The sequence below is a fragment of the Somniosus microcephalus genome, chromosome 8, assembly GCF_052327205.1.
Source record: "Somniosus microcephalus isolate GS21.2 chromosome 8, FLI_Smic_1.0, whole genome shotgun sequence".
In the NCBI taxonomy this organism is placed as follows: Eukaryota; Metazoa; Chordata; class Chondrichthyes; order Squaliformes; family Somniosidae; genus Somniosus; species Somniosus microcephalus.
Window position 1 is genome coordinate 148968955 of NC_140994.1, and position 18891 is coordinate 148987845.

The 18891-nt window shown below is 43.7% G+C and overlaps 1 protein-coding gene across 4 annotated transcripts in view; it reads left to right on the plus strand.

Annotated features, from left to right (window-relative positions):
* The first annotated feature begins 18172 nt into the window (after window positions 1-18172).
* LOC147113864 (uncharacterized) overlaps window positions 18173-18891 on the plus strand; it is an 87020-nt gene continuing 86301 nt past the window's right edge. Inside the window, exon 1 of one of the 4 annotated variants that reach the window (XM_085995244.1) lies at window positions 18173-18358. In XM_085995244.1, coding sequence (XP_085851370.1) covers window positions 18301-18358 — 58 coding nt within the window. In that variant the 5' untranslated portion in view covers window positions 18173-18300. The remainder of the gene's footprint in view (window positions 18359-18891) is intronic. The other 3 variants (XM_085995240.1, XM_085995243.1, XM_085995241.1) reach the window with 3 other exon arrangements.

Consider the following 18891-nt stretch of genomic DNA (forward strand, 5'->3'; position numbering starts at 1 on the left):
GGTTACGGGGATCGGGAGGGATATGTGTCGGTGCAGGCTCGATGGGCCGAAATGGCCTCTATCTGCACTGTGGGGTTTCTGTGATTCTGTGATTCTGTGATGGTGACCCCCAGGATGTTGATAGTGGGGGATTCGGCGATGGTAATGCCATTGAATGTCAAGAGGAGGTGGTTAGACTCTCGCTTGTTGGAGATAGTCATTGTCTGGCACCTCTGTGGCGCGAATGTTACCTGCCACTTATCAGCTCAAGCCTGAATGTCGTCCAGGTCTTGTTGCATGTGGGCATGGACTGCTTCATTATCTGTGGAGTTGCTAATGGCGCTGAACACTGTGCAGCCATCAGCGAACATCCCCATTTCTGACCTTATGTTGGAAGGAAGGTCATTGATGAAGCAGCTGAAGATGTTTGGAACGTGGACAGTGCCCTGAGGAATTCCTGCAGCGATGTCCTGGGGCTGTGATGATTGACCGTTAACCACCACAACCATCTTCCTTTGTGCTAGGTATGACTCCAGCCAGTGGAGCGTTTTCCCCCTTATTCCCATTGACTTCAGTTTTACTAGGACTCCTTGATGCCAGACTCGGTCAAATGCTGCCTTGATGTCAAGGGCAGTCACTTTCACCTCACCTCTGGAATTCAGCTCCTTTGTCCATGTTTGGACCAAGGCTGTAATGAGGTCGGGAGCTGAGTGGCCCTTGTGCAACCCAAACTGGGCATCAGTGAGCAGGTTATTGTTGAATGAGTGCCGCTTGATAGCACTGTCGATGACACCTTCCATCGCTTTGCTGATGATTGAGAGTAGACTGATGGGGCGGTAATTGGCCGGGTTGGATTTGTCATGCTTTGTGTGGACAGGACATACCTGGGCAGTTTTCAACATTGTCGGATAGATGCCAGTGTTGTAGCTGTACTGGAACAGCTTGGCTAGTTCTGGAGCACAAGTCTTCAGCACGATAGCCGGGATGTTGTCGGGGCACATAGCCTTTGCTGTGTTCAGTGCGCTCAGCCATTTCTTGATATCACGTGGAGTGAATTGAATGGGCTGAAGACTGGCTTCTGTGATGGTGGGGACCTCGGGAGTAGGCCAATATGGATCATCCACTCGGCACTTCTGGCTGAAGTTGGTTGCAAATGCTTCAGCCTTGTCTTTTGCACTCGCATGCTGGGCTCCACCATCATTGAGGATAGGGATATTCTTGGAGCCTCCTCCTCCCGTTAGTTGTTTAATGGTCCACCACCATTCACGACTGGATGTGGCAGGACTGCAGAGCTTTGATCTGGTCCGTTGATTGTGGGATCGCTTAGCCCTGTCTATAGCATGCTGCTTCTGCTTTTTAGCATGCATGTAGTCCTGTGTTGCAGCTTTCCCAGGTTGGCACCTCATTTTTAGGTACGCCTGGTGCTGCTTCTGGCATGCTCTTCTACACTCGTTGTTGAACCAGGGCTGGTCCCCTGGCTTGGTGGTAATGGTCGAGTGAGGGATATGCCGGGCCATGAGGTTACAGATTGTGGTGGAGTACACTATCCATCACATACAGTTCTGGATGAGCAAAGATTTTCTCCAATTAAATATTGGGAAGACCGAAGCCATTTTTTTCAGTTCCCCACCACAAACTCCATTCTCCAGCCACTGACTCCATCCCTCTCCCTAACATCTGTCTGAGGCTGAACCACACTGTTCGCAACCTTGGTGTCATATTTGACCCCGAAATGAGCTTCCGACCACATATCCGCAGCATAACAAAGACCGCCTACTTCCACCTCCGTAACATCACCTGTCTCCGCCCTTGCCTCAGCTCATCTGCTGCTGAAACCCTCATCCATGCCTTTGTTACCTCTAAACTTGGATATTCCAATGCACTCCTGGCTGGCCTCCCACATTCTACCCTACGTAAACTTGAGGTCATCCAAAACTCAGCTGCCTGTGTCCTAACTCGCACCAAGTTCCGTTCACCCATCACCCCTGTGCTCGCTGACCTACATTGGCTCCCGGTTAAGCAGTGCCTCGATTTCAAAATTCTCATCCTTGTTTTCAAAACCCTCCATAGCCTCGTCCCTCCCTATCTGTAATCTCCTTTAGACCCACAATCACCCCGAGATATCCACGCTCCTCTAATTCTGCCCTATTGAGCATCCTTGATTGTAATCGCTCAACCTTTGGTGGCCGTGCCTTCTGTTGCCTCGGCCCTAGGCTCTGGAATTCCCTGCCTAAACCTGTCTGCCTCGCTACCTCTCTTTCCTCCTTTAAGACGCTCCTTAAAACCTACCTCTTTGACCAAGCTTTTGGTCACCTGCCCTAATTTATCCTTATGTGGATCGGTGTCAATTTTTTTGTCTTAATATACTCCTGTGCAATGCCTTGGGACGTTTTACTACATTAAAGGTGCTATATAAATACAAGTTGTTGTTGATGTTGTTGTTAATGCAGTGGCTGGGTTAAAAAGCCACTGACTGACGCACTTCACATAATTCCGGATTTCCCACATGTTATCGCGCCCCCCCCCCTCCATCTGCTGCTAGCGCGTCTGAACATTAAAATCCAGGCCATATGTGTGTGTTCTACTTGAACCAAATAACATAAGCTAAGCAATCGGCCATTGAACCCATCCAGCCTGCTCTGCTATTTTGTTAGCCATAGTTCTCTTTATCTTCATAATCCTTATTCTCTACCTCTCTCTGATGTAAGCCCCCAAAGTGCGGACTAAGTGATATACAAAGTCGACATCACTGGCTTGTCGAAAGAAAGACAGACCCAATAATTGAAGTCAAAATGGTTTATTCAGGCCTGGGGAGATAGGTCTCTTGTGTCACCACACAAGGCTCCAACTCCACTGAACCTCTCCAGATCCACACAATTATACACATTTTGCAAGCCCTCCCTCCTCAGAGATCCAATTGATTTAAAAGTCTATACATTAATCACTATCTAGGAGTGTCTAACTCATACAAAATAACCTATAAGATAAGTTTCATTTTCCACTGAAGGGGGCATGCAGACCCTCTGATTTCTTGGAAATGAGTCATCCAGTCATGTGACTTCTGGGAAACGAGTCATTCCCTTTCTGGCCCCTACTAAGTTTCGTTTCTCCAGAGAAGGGTTATGCCAGTATCTCCTTTTGTAAAGTTCATCTCTCTAAACTGGTAGGGTCATTTCTGCAATTAAAGATACAAATAATTAGTACACTTCATCTTTAAACATTCTGTGGCCGCGATTGAGTTCTACTAAACATACCCTGTTACGCTCAATTTTAATATCTTACTTCAGTCCCCCCTTTTGACCTTTTGGACAACTGTTCCAAAACAGGTCAACATGTATTTCTACTGCCTGGTGTCTGCCAAAGCGTGCACTCCCTGGCTTTCTACCAGTCTAGGTTATACATGTATATATCCTATCAATTTGGAGGCCTACTTCCCCCCCCCCCGTGGTATGGTGGTCTTTCCTTTACGGTGGGCTTTCCTTTATGCACTCCTTCCGGTGTAACCATTCCCGGGGGCCCCTTAGACCCTTCATTAATGGTTTATGCTTTCTGCTCAAGCTTGTCCCTCATTCCCGCGTTGGGTGTGTGACATGCCAATTCGAGACTGTCATCACTCACCAATCCTCATTCACCACCCTCCTGCCACCCTCCTTCTGCCACCTCCATCTTACGGTTGGCCGGCCCGGTCCTTAATTACAGTGCCCAATTAATCCCTCATAATTTCAGGGCTTCATATCACGTCTTACACCATTTGCCTTGGAGAGGCGGGGGAGTTGTCCATTCTTAACTTCGCTACCTGCCCCTCCTCAGGCTCGACTTCTTTCACTGCACCAATTTTGGCCTTACTCATTCTGGTACAGAGGCACTGGAGCAGTAAAAATACAGAACATATCGTAATAACAATCATGAAGAATATCATTGTGCCTTGTATCACTGAGGCGCCTAATGACCCTGACCATCCTGGTCCCCAATTATCAAAATAGGAGGAAGTGGGTGAGTTTCCTCTAATGTTGTACTAATGTCTTTCGGTTGTCTCTTTAAGCCTTCTTCTATTTTATGATAATACTTTAAAATTTCCTTCGTGTCCTGCCGTAACTTCTGCCAAGCTTCCTCTAACTTAGGAATTGCCTTGGGCTCTGGTATGACATAAGTTTCAACCCTTTTTAGTAAGTCCCATATTATCAAATGACCAGGTTTTCCTATCTGTGTAGGTATCTTTAGACCAAAACAACGGTTTGGTTGGGGAATGGTTCAAGCCATATCTTGATATTCATATTTCTATTCAATTGTGGTGACACAACATGTCCCGTTGTTCCTTGGTGCCACCCTTGTCCGGTGTATCCCCCTTGGGTGTACCTCGAGGGTGCAATTGGTAATTTTCGCAAACCCGCACTCGGATGTGTCTCCCTCGGTGGGGGGGTGTGTGCACACCCATGTCCTTCCCTTGTGGTGGCACCCGCCCATTACCACCCCCCTTTAGGTTTCATTCTTCTGTTTATTATCTTCATCCCTTTCCCAAAGCGCCTTGGTAGGGACAGCATGATATTTAACCCACTTTCCCTTTGTACTTCTCCTATATTAATCACATCGTATCGGGGTTGTCCCCCTTCTGGGAATTGTGGGATGGCCAGTATAAAGCCAATCATCTTAGTCCATGGGGTCAGACAATCGCCTGCCCAGTATACTTGTCCCATTTTACATCCCTTGCATAGGCTTTTATTTGTGTCAATCCAAGGTTCCAGATCCTCATTCGTAATCCAATCAGGGATCTGTCCATTATTTATTTGCCTCATGTTATGCTGAGCATTCGACAATAGCCATGAGCCCTACGTGGCACATATTAGTTCCTATCGATTTGGCGAGAAGCATTATTAAGTCTATCAATAATTGTATTGATTGTTTCTGCATGGGGGGCTACTATCTCTTCCACCCCCGACAATTGCATTATTGTTTGGTTTCCCTGCCAGTGTCAATTGCTGGCTATTTCCAGTAGCTTGTTTTAGTAACTTCTCTATTTTTGCTTGTAATTCTTCTACTCCTTCGTTTACTCCTTCTATATCCAAGCTATTAACTGTTGCTAACCCGGCCGCATACCCTGCTCCGGTCGTTTCCAATACTCCCCGTTTCTTACACCTTTGTAAGATAGATTTTCCCTGTGGACCCTCTAATTGTTTTACCCACAGGGAGTTCTATGCTTGTTCTGTATCTCAAAAGTACTCATATTAATGGCAAGCTTAGTAACTCTATGTGCCACACTAAAATACACCTCATCCTGTGTTCTCCTTATTACTAATCCCCCTCGATAATGGCAATACTTATGTTCATCCCTAGGATCAAGGCGAGGACGCTCCATCTCATTCCGGACGTCCAATGTTCCTGTAATTACAAAAAGGGGCTGGTCGTCACCAGACAGTTAGAATTATTCTGCTCTTATCCATTTTATCAGTTCAAAATGCTGTACATCGGGTTCATTTCTTGTTCTGTGGCTCTGTCCCCAGACATACCTGAAGATGCAAACTATGGCATATATTATCATCATACACAGCCCATTATCATCATACACAGCCCTATCATTGATATATGTAGTAACTCCCCTTCCCATTCTTTATATCTTCTAGTATACTCCTCACTCTGTCAAAAGGGCACCATCTCTGGTTTACTCATTGTCTTTCTTATATATTTTTAACTGAGTCCAGTGTTTCCACCTTCCTTTACCCGTTCCAGACCCATCTATATGAGCACATGTATCACTATTCATTAATACTTCATAAGGTCCCGACCATCTGGGTGCTAGCTCTGGTTTGGCTGGTATTATTTCTGCTATCACTTTGCTATCTATTGCTAAGACCTCCTTCTGGTCGTCCCGTGTATCCTGTTCTCGATCCTGTATAATCTGTTGGTCTTTGGCCTCATGTCTCTAACTATCTGTCCAGATTTATCTTTGGGTAACAGGACAGCCTCCCAAGCAGTCTCCCGGCCGTTTGAGACGGTGCTGCAATTAGTTTATAAGATAACTTCCATTTATCAAATCCTAATTTTCCTTCAATCACTGTGGGGAAATATCAGCTTAACATTAAGAAACTTAAATTTAATAATGTCTGTTGGAGGAAAATTTAAAATGGCACCGTAGTGCCTGCTGAAATACTTGACATTTATTGACATTTTGCAGACACTGGCATAACAGACAGCTGACTTGACCTGCTTGCACCAACTTGTGATATCACTTGTACAGACGTAAGACAGGAACGGCTAGTCAACTGTTGGGGTAAAACTGTAAGAGCGAAAAATTATGTTTAGGAAGAACAAGGGAGGTAAAGGGTTTTTAAGGGCAGGGTTACGCAACTGGCAGGACATAGGTATCACTGTGAGAATAGGGTTGCGAAATACCAACATGTCACATGAAAGAAGCTAGCTAACAGTAATATAATTAAGTTGTTTGTGAAAGAAGCTAGCTAACGGTATAATAATATAATTAACTTGTTTTTGACAGAATGTGATTAAGGATTGCTAAGGTATCGGATTGGCCAAAGTTGAAGGATGCTAAAGTACCAGATTGGCCAAGGAATTAATGTAATAACTGCTGATATGGTACCTTTCCTGTTTTTAAACTGTATAAAAGAAGCTCGGCTACTATTGTAAAACCGAGAAGCTTGCAGCTGAGACCGCGGGGTCTACTGTTCTTCTTCGGTTGTGTGAGTTTATTCACATAAGTCTAAGTTGGGTAACGCGTCGACCTCGTATATCACTTGGCCTGCTCAGGCTCCAATTAGACCCTAACAATGTCCAATATCTTTAAATTCTATTCAGTAATACTGAAGATGTTGCTTGGTGAACTCAAACAGCTGTCAGTGGAAAGGGTTAACTCCTTCGCAGGCTTTTGAAGGTGGAGCTAAACATTATTGCGTCACTTCACGCAACCCAAAAAACACCCCTGACTGAAAGATAGTTGTGGTTTCACACTTTGACTCAACATGAATATTTGGGCTTCATTGGTCAGATTCCCTCTCTCAGTTGCTCGTTTAGCTGCCCATCCTCTTGTGTGCTTTAATTTATTATTATGCACTCTTTGGGTAGGAGAGAGGTTCCTACTAATTCCTTGATTATATTCTTGTCTCTTACAGGTCCTCCTCCTGGTGCCATATATCCCTGCCTATTCCCGCTATCATGTAATCAGACACCACCCCAAAGGCATTCCGACTATCTATATAGGTTTACACTTTTTCCTTTGGCTACCCCCCTTTGATCAAATCCTATATCGGCTGGGCCATTTCTACTTTGTTTCCCGGGCCTGTCTGTTTGTTTAACTTATAATCTGGGGGCCAGTACATTTCATTCGCTTTAGGGTCGACTAAAGATCCTACTTCTCACAGTATATCTATCCCTAGGATTGTTCCTTCGGTGTTCTCGCATACCCACAACTGTGTAGGTATTATTATACATCCAATTTCTAGTAAGACTGTTTCGCTCTTATAAGTCCTGATTCTTCATCCATCGATTCCTGCTATACTAACTGAAAGTTTCGTTTGGGGTAAGGGTAAGTCTGTCAATGAGATTGTGGCTCCTGTGTCTATTAACATTTTGCACTGTCGGCCCCCTACCAATGCGTCAACAAACATCCTCGGATCCCCCTCCCCTCTTTTGCGCGGTCCCTTCCTGCTGCCATCCCTAGAAGCTTGCGAGCAATCAAAGCACGCAGCCAGTCCTAATGCCCCTTCCATCTGTTTTTGGGCATTTGTCTCTTCCCTTGTGTCACTATGTATCCTAGATAGACTACTTCATCCTTCCCTACCTATACCTTTCTAAGGTTTAACTCTAGTCCCGCCTTCTATACAGCTCCCAGTACCATAGTCAATTAAATATTGTAGAGGGACCTGCCACTATCAGATATTCTTGTGGAGTGGAGTTATCTTATTCAATTCGGACTACACCAATTTACATCAACCAGAATTTCACTGCGGCCACAATGAAAGTCTGGTTTTAACAGGTTAATTTACCTCATAACTCCAAGGTTAGATCTTGGACTGAAACTTAATCTTTCATTAAACAAACTTTTTGTTGCTCTTAGTTTTTATACACCAGCTTAACTTAAATTGTAATAGGTTTTTTTTCCATTCTGAGGGCACAATCTTATTCGCACATTCTTAAACTTCCAAAATCCAAGACAAGACAAAGGGGTTAAATGCTTTTTCTTTAACACAGAGAAGTGGGTGGAGCTACAACACACACAGCAGACATTCCTTTTTTCCCTGGAACGCCCTGCCCCTAACTGCAGTTTACTTTTTAACCGCTTTCAATTAAAGGTGTCTTTCTTTTTATAGTTCTTTTATACGTCAATTCTGACTTAACGTCTCGCCAACAATTAACCTCTAATTTTACAGGTGGTAATTAAAAACATACTCACCTGTCTTAGGTTAAGTTGTCCGAGAGTCTTGTTCAGATCGCGTATCCCATCCTCGTCGCCAATTGATGTAAGCCCCCAAAGTGCGGACTAAGTGATATACAAAGTCGACGTCACTGGCTTGCCGAAAGAAAGACAGACCCAATAATTGAAGTCAAAACGGTTTATTCAGGCCTGGGGAGATAGGTCTCTTGTGTCACCACACAAGGCTCCAACTCCACTGAACCTCTCCAGATCCACACAATTATACACATTTTGCAAGCCCTCCCTCCTCAGAGATCCAATCGATTTAAAAGTCTATACATTAATCACTATCTAGGAGTGTCTAACTCATACAAAAAAACCTATAAGATAAGTTTCATTTTCCACTGAAGGGGGCATGCAGACCCTCTGATTTCTTGGAAATGAGTCATCCAGTCATGTGACTTCTGGGAAACGAGTCATTCCCTTTCTGGCCCCTACTAAGTTTCATTTCTCCAGAGAAGGGTTATGCCAGTATCTCCTTTTGTAAGGTTCATCTCTCTAAACTGGTAGGGTCATTTCTGCAATTAAACATACAAATAATTAGTACACTTCATCTTTAAACATTCTGTGGCCGCGATTGAGTTCTACTAAACATGCCCTGTTACGCTCAATTTTAATATCTTACTTCACTCTCCATAATCTTTTAATACTTTTACTCACCAAGTTTAAACACCGCGAATTATTCCCCAACTTTGGGGCAGTGTGTTGCTAATCCTCACTTTTTTTGTGAGAAATCTTTTTTCTGGATTTGATTTTAATAATTTTAGATCTAAATTTAAGATAATGGGGTAGATTTTCATCTTTACCGTCTGGGCATTAAGCATTACCTCGGCGGAGCATAGAGAGGAGAACTGGGCACATACCTGTTAGAGAACAACCCTGATTTTCTTTGCATTAATTTAAATGGAAACAATGTCAGGGTTCTGTTAGGGACGTGCAATGCTTGGCACCAGATTTTCCACACTCTGCTCTGCCCAGGTGATAGTTAATGCCCAGTCGGTATAGACAAGAATCTACCCCTGTGTTTCCTTCTTCTGAATTCCTCCCCTTGAAGCAAGAGTCATCCTCTATCTACTTTGTTCATTCCATTCATTATTTAAACATCTCAACACAACTACCCCTTCAAAAATAAGCAGTCTTAAATATTCTGTAATTTATTGTTTTTGTTGCATGCTTACAGGTCCTTAGACATTTACAGCACAAAAGGAGAGCAATCCAAAACAAACCGCATTGTTCTGTTCTCTCCCTATACACCTGTGTCTTTCTCTGCTTCAAATATTTATCCATTTTCCTTAAAAGAGGCTCTGGTCTCTGCCTCAACTGCTCATTGAGGATAAATAACTTGATCTCTCAAACTTTGACAAGGTCAGGCACCAATGCTAATGGTGCACAGGACACCGAAAGTGGGGCATTACAACTGGCACTGTGACAGGGTCACAGACTCTTCCCTATAATTTGATAATTTTATGGAAATCCTTCAGGCCAACCAGGAATGTTTAAATGAATACAAAAAGAAAATACTGCAGATGCTGGAAATCTGAAATAAAAGCAGAAAATGCTGGAGATACTCAGCAGGTCAGGCAGCATCTGTGAAGAGAGAAACAGAGTTAACGGCCCAGAAATTCAGGTCGGGGGGCTTCCCGTGGGTGTAAGCCCCCGACCTGCACTTACATAGTGCGCCGGCCGTTGAGCTGTGGGCCCGCGTGGAATTCCGATCCTGGGCCTGCTCCAACTGCCGGCGCGCAGTGCTTGCGTATCCCAAGGCGCCGTTAGTTTGATGCGTCCCCTGGGATCATGTGGGCCATGGGGAGCCAATCGGAGCAGGGAATGCTTCATTCATAAGTTTGACAGGAAGGGCTGTCAAAACTTATAAATACTACGGGCCCCAAAACATCACTAAACCTTAAAATAAATTTATAAAAAACATCACATTTTTAAAATAAACTATAAATTACATGAAATAACTATTTTAAACAATAATTTAAATTTTTGAATTTTTTTTAATTTTCTAACGGGGCTAAAAATAAACTTACCTTTCTTTAAAGTATTTAAAAATAATAAACCTGTGGAAAAAATGTTTTAATTTTAATTAATTCACCACTTACTTTGTAAAAAGCAGGCCTTGTAACTTCTGGAGACTTACCTTCCTGGGAAAACCTGCAAAAAAAACCTAAGTTTGATGCGCACACGCAGCCTCTCCCGCGCATGCGTTCGAACTATGAACTCCTTTCAGGGGAACGGAAGTGCCGGGTTCCCACGCATGCGCAGTGCATGCAGGAAACAGGCACTTCCATCGGGCCTACGGGTGAGTACCCCGTGCGTACTCACCCGTGGAGACCCGAAGTTCTGGGCCATTGTTTCAGGTCGATGACCTTTCATCAGAACTGACGAAAGGTCATCGACCTGAAATGTTAAATCTGTTTCTCTCTTCACAGATGCTGCCTAACCTGCTGAGTATCTCCAGCATCTTCTGTTTTTATTTATGTTTAAATGAATGTTATGCTACAAACGTAAACCCAAAGTGCAAAGTTCCCTGTGGCTGCCTCAGAATATTTAAAAAGGCCAGCTTGAAGTGACAGTGTCTGAAATGTACTTTGCATAAAGTGCCCTTGATTTCCTTGTTCAGTAGTTTATAATGTCTGAACACTGAGGTCATAATGCATTTAGAAAGGAAACTGATTAACATGAAATACAGCCTTAGTTTATTTAGCTTGGTGGGAGTTATTATTTCAGACGGTGTATTGTGTCCCACAGTTGTCTGGTAAGGAAATGACATAATTTTCCTGATACTAATGCAGCAATGAAATTGCATTACAGTGCTGGTCAGACTATTTTTGCTTAAAAAGATAATTTCATTGGGGTTTTTTTTTTTTAGAGTGTCGTACCTTTTTGATTGTCTACGTAACATTAGTGACTACTCTTCTAAAGTAATGCATTGTATATGAAATCCTTTTCCTCTATTATTCCCTTTGTAGATACCCCTGAAAGAGCTTGAAAGTGGGTAAATGGAATCTTCTCATACTGTTAGGGATCAACAGCGAGAACTAGTAAAGGAATCCATTGTGTAAAAGAATCCATTTTATATTGAGCTTTATAGTTAAAAGCTCAAAACGAAAAGCCTGCAAATGTAGCTGACAGTGCAAAAATCAGCCTGCTTTCTAGGTCAGGGTGCATGTTTACATTTAGCTCTAACTCTATCACTGTTTTTGCATGCCTGAAGACGAAGTTATATTGTATAGCCCCTTTTATGCCTTGCTAGCCTTCTGAGCCGGCCTCACTAACCTTAATCCTAAATAGTAATATTAGCCCTTAACCTTGGCCACCACAGGATGTCAGATAGACATTTAACCCTTAATAAACTTGTAAGGGTTTGATTCCTGCATCCAGAGCCCTTATTCCTGGAACATAGACAAGGACTGCAGTTCTATATTATTAAAAAAACACATTCTAACAATACAATTTTCACTCTGTGGAGAGACATTCTATTCCTTTCAGCAACAGTGTAGCTCATATTGGGAGCTCATTGCAGTCACAGATTAAAACTGTGTTCATCACCGGTTAATTCTAGGCATTGGTTCTCCAAGATGCAGATCAATAATGCAGTTAAGGCACAAAGCCACTGGGACCGTTGCTCCTAAAGTGCTGCGTGCACCTGCGCTTGAGACCAAATGAACTGGCCTCGCATAATGATGTGAGCTCGGTTCATCAAACATATTTTCGCATTCCCAGCATGTAGCACATGGCGTCTTCTGAGCACCATGCGGCTTGAACGCTGGGATGTCGGGTGCCAGCAGCCAGAGCTGGCTGAGAGTGATATGCCGGCATTTTTACTAAAATGTGGTGGGGGCACTCAGTCGCCAGGAACTGGCAGTCTGCTGAAAGGTGATCTGTAAAGTAAAGAAGGACCTGTAACAAAAAGAGGATCACCCCGCACTGCTAATTTTAATTTTTGACGTGGACTTTACTGAATGGATGTCCAGTTGCTGGAGCGCTGTCAGACTTTTGAGCTGCATTATGGTGAAGTCCCCTAAATTGCGGAGTCTCTGGGGCCTTAATGAGTTGGTGCACAGGCTCCCGGTGCTCTAGGCATTTCATGCCTGCACTATCCTGTGTTCAATACATTGAAAAAAAGAGTAAATCTCAGGCCTCTATGTCCAATAATATAGGGCCCTAGCACCTGAAGTACTACTGTGCTTGGGCACCACAAGCCACACTTATCAGCTGTGTACCCTCACCACATTACTCCTACAGCAATTCATTTTATAGATGAATGTATGTTTTCTTAACCATACTTTGCAACTTTAGAAATATTTCTAGTTATAAGGTTTCAAACTGTATAAATATGAGCAATTGCAGAGTATATATTCCAGTCACTGAACTCAGGGTTTGCCAAAATCATACATGGCTGACCTCACACAATTTCTAACGGTTGGCTCAATTAAATATTCATAGTGAGCCTCCATCCCATATTGGACTGTTGGTAAGAGCTCTCCATCAGTGGGGGCTAGGAAATTGTGCATGGTTATAGGTACTATTTAAAGAGGCTGTACTTCTTGTTGGCTGGTGAGGAAATTGCTAGCTGGAGCATTTTGCTGGTGAAAAGAAATAGGTTACATACACTCTAAAAGAAATACCTGGAGAATATCACACAACACTCCTTTTCTGTTGCATTGTTGGAAGTGCATTTGCAGAAGGTTTGGAAAGGAGAACAAGGGAGCAGATGCAGAGAAAGCTTAATGGCCTCAGGAAATTTGGCACAGTAAGACTAGCCAACTTTTCTCTGTTTCAATTAAATGGGTAAATCATATTTGCCACAAAGAGCTACCTCGCAGCCTGTTATACCATGACTGAGAATTGATGCCAAACCCTGAAAAGATTTACAACCCCAATTTTGACAGCGCAGATCTTCTCTCAGGATGAGCTGTGTCATGAAATCAGGCACACAGGCTAGCGTGCCAATTCACAGCACAGGCCTCGTTAAACATTCAAAAATTATTTAAATTGGTCCCATGTCAGATTCTGTGTTTTTCTCAAAGTCTTTGCTGTTTGTCCATTTGAAACAGATGCCGGTGGATGGCCTGACCTGTCGAAAGGTATCACTTGTTCATTGTTGGTTGAATGTTAATTTTAATGCTTTATTATATTGCTTTATCTGCTAATTTTGGTTGCTGTTTAGACCTTATTTTTTGCATTGCTAGAGTTTTATTTCCAACTCTGTTTCTTATAACCACTTTTCTTCCAGTTGCTTTTTGCTTACAGCAACCAAAGTGGCCAGGATAGAAATATTGATCTAGAAATATTCATACAGAAATAGTTGTTCTTGGTCATTGCCACAGCCTTCAGGCATAATGGTGTGTGTACCCAGTCCATTTCCAGTGCCTGTTGATTTTCTTGGAATGCTTTATATTATCTTGTGTGAAACTTTACCCATAAAATACTCGCTGAGAATTTCCTTGGAGGTTCTCCCGATCGGCCACATAACTGCAGCAGAAACCCCACTTACATAGGAACCTAGGAACAGGAGTAGGCCATTCAGGCCCTTGAGCCTGTTCCGCCATTCAATGAGATCATGGCTGATCTGTATCCTTACTCTATTTACCCTCCTTGGCTCCCTATCTCTGAATACCGTTGGCTAGTAAAACTCTGTCGATCTCAGATTTAAAATTATTAATTGAGCTAGCATCTACTACTTTTTGTGGGAGAAAGTTCCACACTTCCACCACCCTTTGTGTGAAGAAGTGTTTTCTAACTTCTCTCCTGAAGGGCCAGGCTCTGAATTTAAGGTTATGTCCCCTTGTCCTAGACCTCCCCACTAACGGCAAAACTCTATCTACCTTATCAATTCCTTTCAAAATCCTAAAAATCTCAATCAAATCACCCAGTAACCTTTTATATTTCAGGGAATACAAGCTTAGTTTATGTAATCTCTTCTCATAATTTAACCCTTGGAGCCCTGCAGCCAGTGACTGGAGTGGGAACCTACCTTCGCTGTTTTTGTTTACCCTCCCTGGCCCTAGTGACACTGAGGTAAAGAGGAGATTTGATAGAGGTGTTTAAAATCATGAAGGGTTTAGATAGAGTAAATAAAGAGAAACTGTTTCCAATGGCTGAAGGGTCATAGAGTCATAGAGTTATACAGCCCAGAAAGAGGCCCTTCGGCCCATTGCGTCCGCGCCGGCCATCAAGCCCTGCCTAATCTAATCCCATTTTCCAGCATTTGGTCCGTAGCCTTGTATGCTATGGCATTTCAAGTGCTCATCCAAATGCTTCTTGAATGTTGTGAGGGTTCCTGCCTCTACCACCCTTTCAGGCAGTGAGTTCCAGATTCCAACCACCCTCTGGGTGAAAAAGTTTTTCTTCAAATCCCCTCTAAACCTCCTGCCCCTTACCTTGAATCTATGCCCCCTTGTTATTGACCCCTCTACTAAGGGGAAAAGTTCCTTTTCTATCTACCCTATCTATGCCCCTCATAATTTTGTATACCTCAATCAGGTCCCCCCTCAGCCTTCTCTGCTCCAAGGAAAACAACCCCAGCCTGTCCAGTCTTTCTTCATAGCTGAAGCGCTCCAGCCCAGGTAACATCCTGGTAAATCTCCTCTGCACCCTCTCCAAAGCAATCACATCCTTCCTATAGTGTGGCGACCAGAACTGCACACAGTACTCCAGCTGTGGCCTTACCAGCGTTTTGTACAGCTCCATCATAACCTCCCTGCTCTTATATTCTATGCCTCGGCTAATGAAGGCAAATATCCCATATGCCTTTTTAACCACCTTATCCACCTGTTCTGCTGCCTTCAGGGATCTATGTACATGCACACCAAGGTCCCTCTGATCGTCTGTCTTTCCTAGGGTCTTACCATTCATTGTGTATTCCCTTGCCTTGTTAGTCCATCCAAAATGCATCACCTCACACTTTTCAGGGTTAAATTCCATTTGCCACTGTTCCGCCCATCTGACCAACCCATCTATATCACCCTGTAGCCTGAGGCTTCCCGCCTCGGTATTTACCACCCCACCAATTTTCGTGTCATCTGCAAACTTACTGATCATACCTTTTACATTCACATCCAAATCATTAATGTAGATCACAAACAGCAAGGGACCCAGCACCAATCCCTGCGGTACCCCACTGGACACAGGCTTCCAGTCACAAAAACAACCTTCCACCATCACCCTCTGCCTTCTGCCACTAAGCCAGTTTTGGATCCAATGTGCCAAGGCACCCTGGATCCCATGGGCTCTTACCTTCCTGACCAGTCTCCTATGCGGGACTTTATCAAAAGCCTTACTGAAATCCATGTAAACCACATCCACTGCACTACCCTCATCCACACACCTAGTAACCCCCTCGAAAAATTCAATCAAATTGGTCAGACATGATCTTCCCTTGACAAAGCCATGCTGGCTATCCCTAATTAATCCTTGCCTCTCCAAGTGGAGACTAATTCTGTCCCTCAGAATTTTTTCCAATAATTTCCCTACCACTGATGTTAGGCTCACTGGCCTGTAATTGTCGATAACAAGAGGGCACAGATTTAAGATGATTGGCAAAAGAATCAGAGGCGACACAAGGAAAAACCTTTTTACGCAACAAGTGGTTAGGATTTGGAATGCACTGTCTGATAGGGCGGTGGATACAGATTCAATAGCAATTTCAAAAGGGAATTGGATAAATACTTGAAGGAGTAAAAATTACAGTGATATGGGAAAGTACGGGGGAGTGGAACTAACTGGATTGCTCTTCGAAAGAGCTGGCGCAGACTTGATGGACTGAATGGCCTCCTTCTGTGCTGTACTATTCTATGATTCTATAAAAAGTTGCAGTAACTGCTCTGCACTCTGGCTAAGATCAGCTAACTTTCTTAAAGATTTTATCTGTGGTTGGTTGCCTCCCTCGAGAAATTGAGTAGTTTGGTGTTTGATAGGGCAAATTGTGCATGGTCTCTCTCTCTCGGGAATGAACTCAAAATACCAAATAGCTTTTTATTGTTCAATATTTTCAGTTCTTATACATAACTGAAATTCAGATCACTGCAATTATCTGACATCTTGAAAAGTACACAGCTGAATGGAACGATTGGGAAATTCTCAGGATGTGTCAGAAGACTGAGTGGTGTGTCCACAGTGGCCACTTTGCCCAGTAGGCCGTAAAAATGGCCTTGGGGTCCAAGGTACGTAATAGGACCTAAATTTAAATGTATTCACGAAGCTCATGCCTGAGTCAGGTGGGTACCTCAGACCCCTATTAAACCAGCAGCAGGAAGATGACTGCAGGGCACAAAATGAGTGGTAAGTCTGTCGCTTTGATTTTAATTCCTGTATCATCTGCTTTCCACTAGGCGGATAGTTAAAATCCACCCTTTGAAAGGCCATTGTAAACCAACACATTATTACTAGCTGGCAAAGGTTTGTGATGTATTTGAAAGGCCCTGTAGTAGATGTCTCATGAGCTGGCATCCTATAATTAGTTGCCAACTTTTGGAATATATTGGAATAAGCTCCGCGGCAGATTGTGCACTTCATTGGCCTAGAAATTGAGTTTTGGCTTAGCCAGGGCTTTAGCGCCGGAAGTTAGTGCCGGCGCTAAGTCCCCCTGCGCGCGCCAAAAATTCAGCAGGGCCGCGCCCAAACGGCTGCCGGCGCTACTGAAGGGTCTTTGCGGCGGTAAATCGGCGCTAACTGCCGTTTCGCGCCGCAATTCCGGCGCTGCGGCACCCGATGCGGTGCGGCAGGCTCGGGAAGTGCAGGCCTCCTCCTTCCCTTAAGGAGGAGCTGCCTGCACCCGATCGCGGCCCGCGAAAATCTTTTAAAAAATGAGCCCGGCACCTCGGACAAGTGCCGGGCTTGCTTCTGTTCCGGGGGGCGGGGGAAGTCCGGGGAGGGAGCTGCGGCCAGGCGGCCGGCGGGAAAGCGGCCGGCCGCCGCGGGGCCTTTAATGCGCCGGCGCAAAGACTCGTAAGACTCTGTTGCCAGAGTCTTAGTTGCGGCTGTCACGGGCGAGGCGGCCGCAACTGAATTTCGGCGCTGGGGCCCGTCGGCATGGCAACCGGGACGCTGCGCACACCGATGACGTCATCGGTGCCGGCGCAGCGCTACCGGTCTACTGCGGCGTAAGGGCCCCAGGCAATTTCGGCGCCGGCGCCAAATGCAGCGCTAGGCCCTCTAGCGCCGCAAAATCGGCGCTAAGGGCACTCAATTTCTAGGCCATTGTCTGCCAAACCTCTGTTGTATGGTGCAGTGCCGTGCAACTGAAGGAGTAGCTGTTTTCTGATTTAAACACAATGGAGCGGAAAACAGAAGTAAAGTGAGTATAAAAAGGAAGACGCTGACAAGGACAAGTCCTGAGAACTTTAGAAAGTATTTTGAGATAACGGAGTTTTCAGCAAGGGAGAGAAGCAAAGAAGAAACAGTCACATCCAACAGAGGGGAAGAAAGCAGAGCGTCAATTATAATTTACTTTCCCAACAATATTATACCTATTTGGAAACTTTCTTCTGTAGTTAGATCGTGTATTCTGTTTTAGAATAGACTTAAGAAAAAAAATAATACTCTGAAAAATTTGGAACATAGAAGAGATTTTATTCATATGCTATTGATAATTTTAGAAAGGGTTTCTGGAGCCGGCCTTCAACTAAAATACAAATGGTGCCAATTCATTGTGAATTTTTAGATGTAAGATTCCCACACCCTGTGAATCAGAACACAGCATTAGATAAGCAAATGGTCTATGGTGTTAATTCCCTTGTGATTTCCTGCTACTTCCTCCTATTCTTTGAAAGGAAACACCAGAAATAATCAGCATAGACCCATGCATTTATACACCTTTTCCACTAGCAAACCAAACCAAGGCTCAGGGAAGTACATTTCAGTCAAGCTTTCTGCATAAAAACAACAGAAAAATGGCAACTTTAAAAGTCACTGTCTTCCTGTTTTTCAGCTTGTTTCACGTTTTAAAAGGTAGGAGTGTTTTATTCATAGCTTCTTGTGGTCCTGTTGTTGGTAAAAAAATCAATTCTAAAAGTGATGTAAGTTAATTTTATGACAACCTATTTTAATTAGCTACAATACTGCTTCTGTGCCTAGCCACATGTTTCAGAAGGTCCACAGACTACAGCTCGGTAATGTACTGACTGGAAACAAGAGGAAATGTTCAGCCTTTCCCACCAGCATTTTTTTTTCTACAAGCAAACCCATATTTATAACATTTTCTACATTTCTTACCTCTGAAACCAAGGTTAGAGAAAGGGAAAAGTATTACTTCTAAGTTTGTTCCTTCAAAAAAGTTCATTAAAAACAAGGTTTTTCTTATGTTCCCCTCAGACAATTGTGGTTTTCTGTTTATTGATCACATATGAGCAATAGTAAGTTTTTGCAATTTTACTCAGATCCCTAAAGTAAAAACTGTTTTCTGTCACTGAAATTAGCTATCACAGTACGCAACTGTTTATGTTTCTCAGTTCTCTGGACATTACATTTTCATATATAGTTAC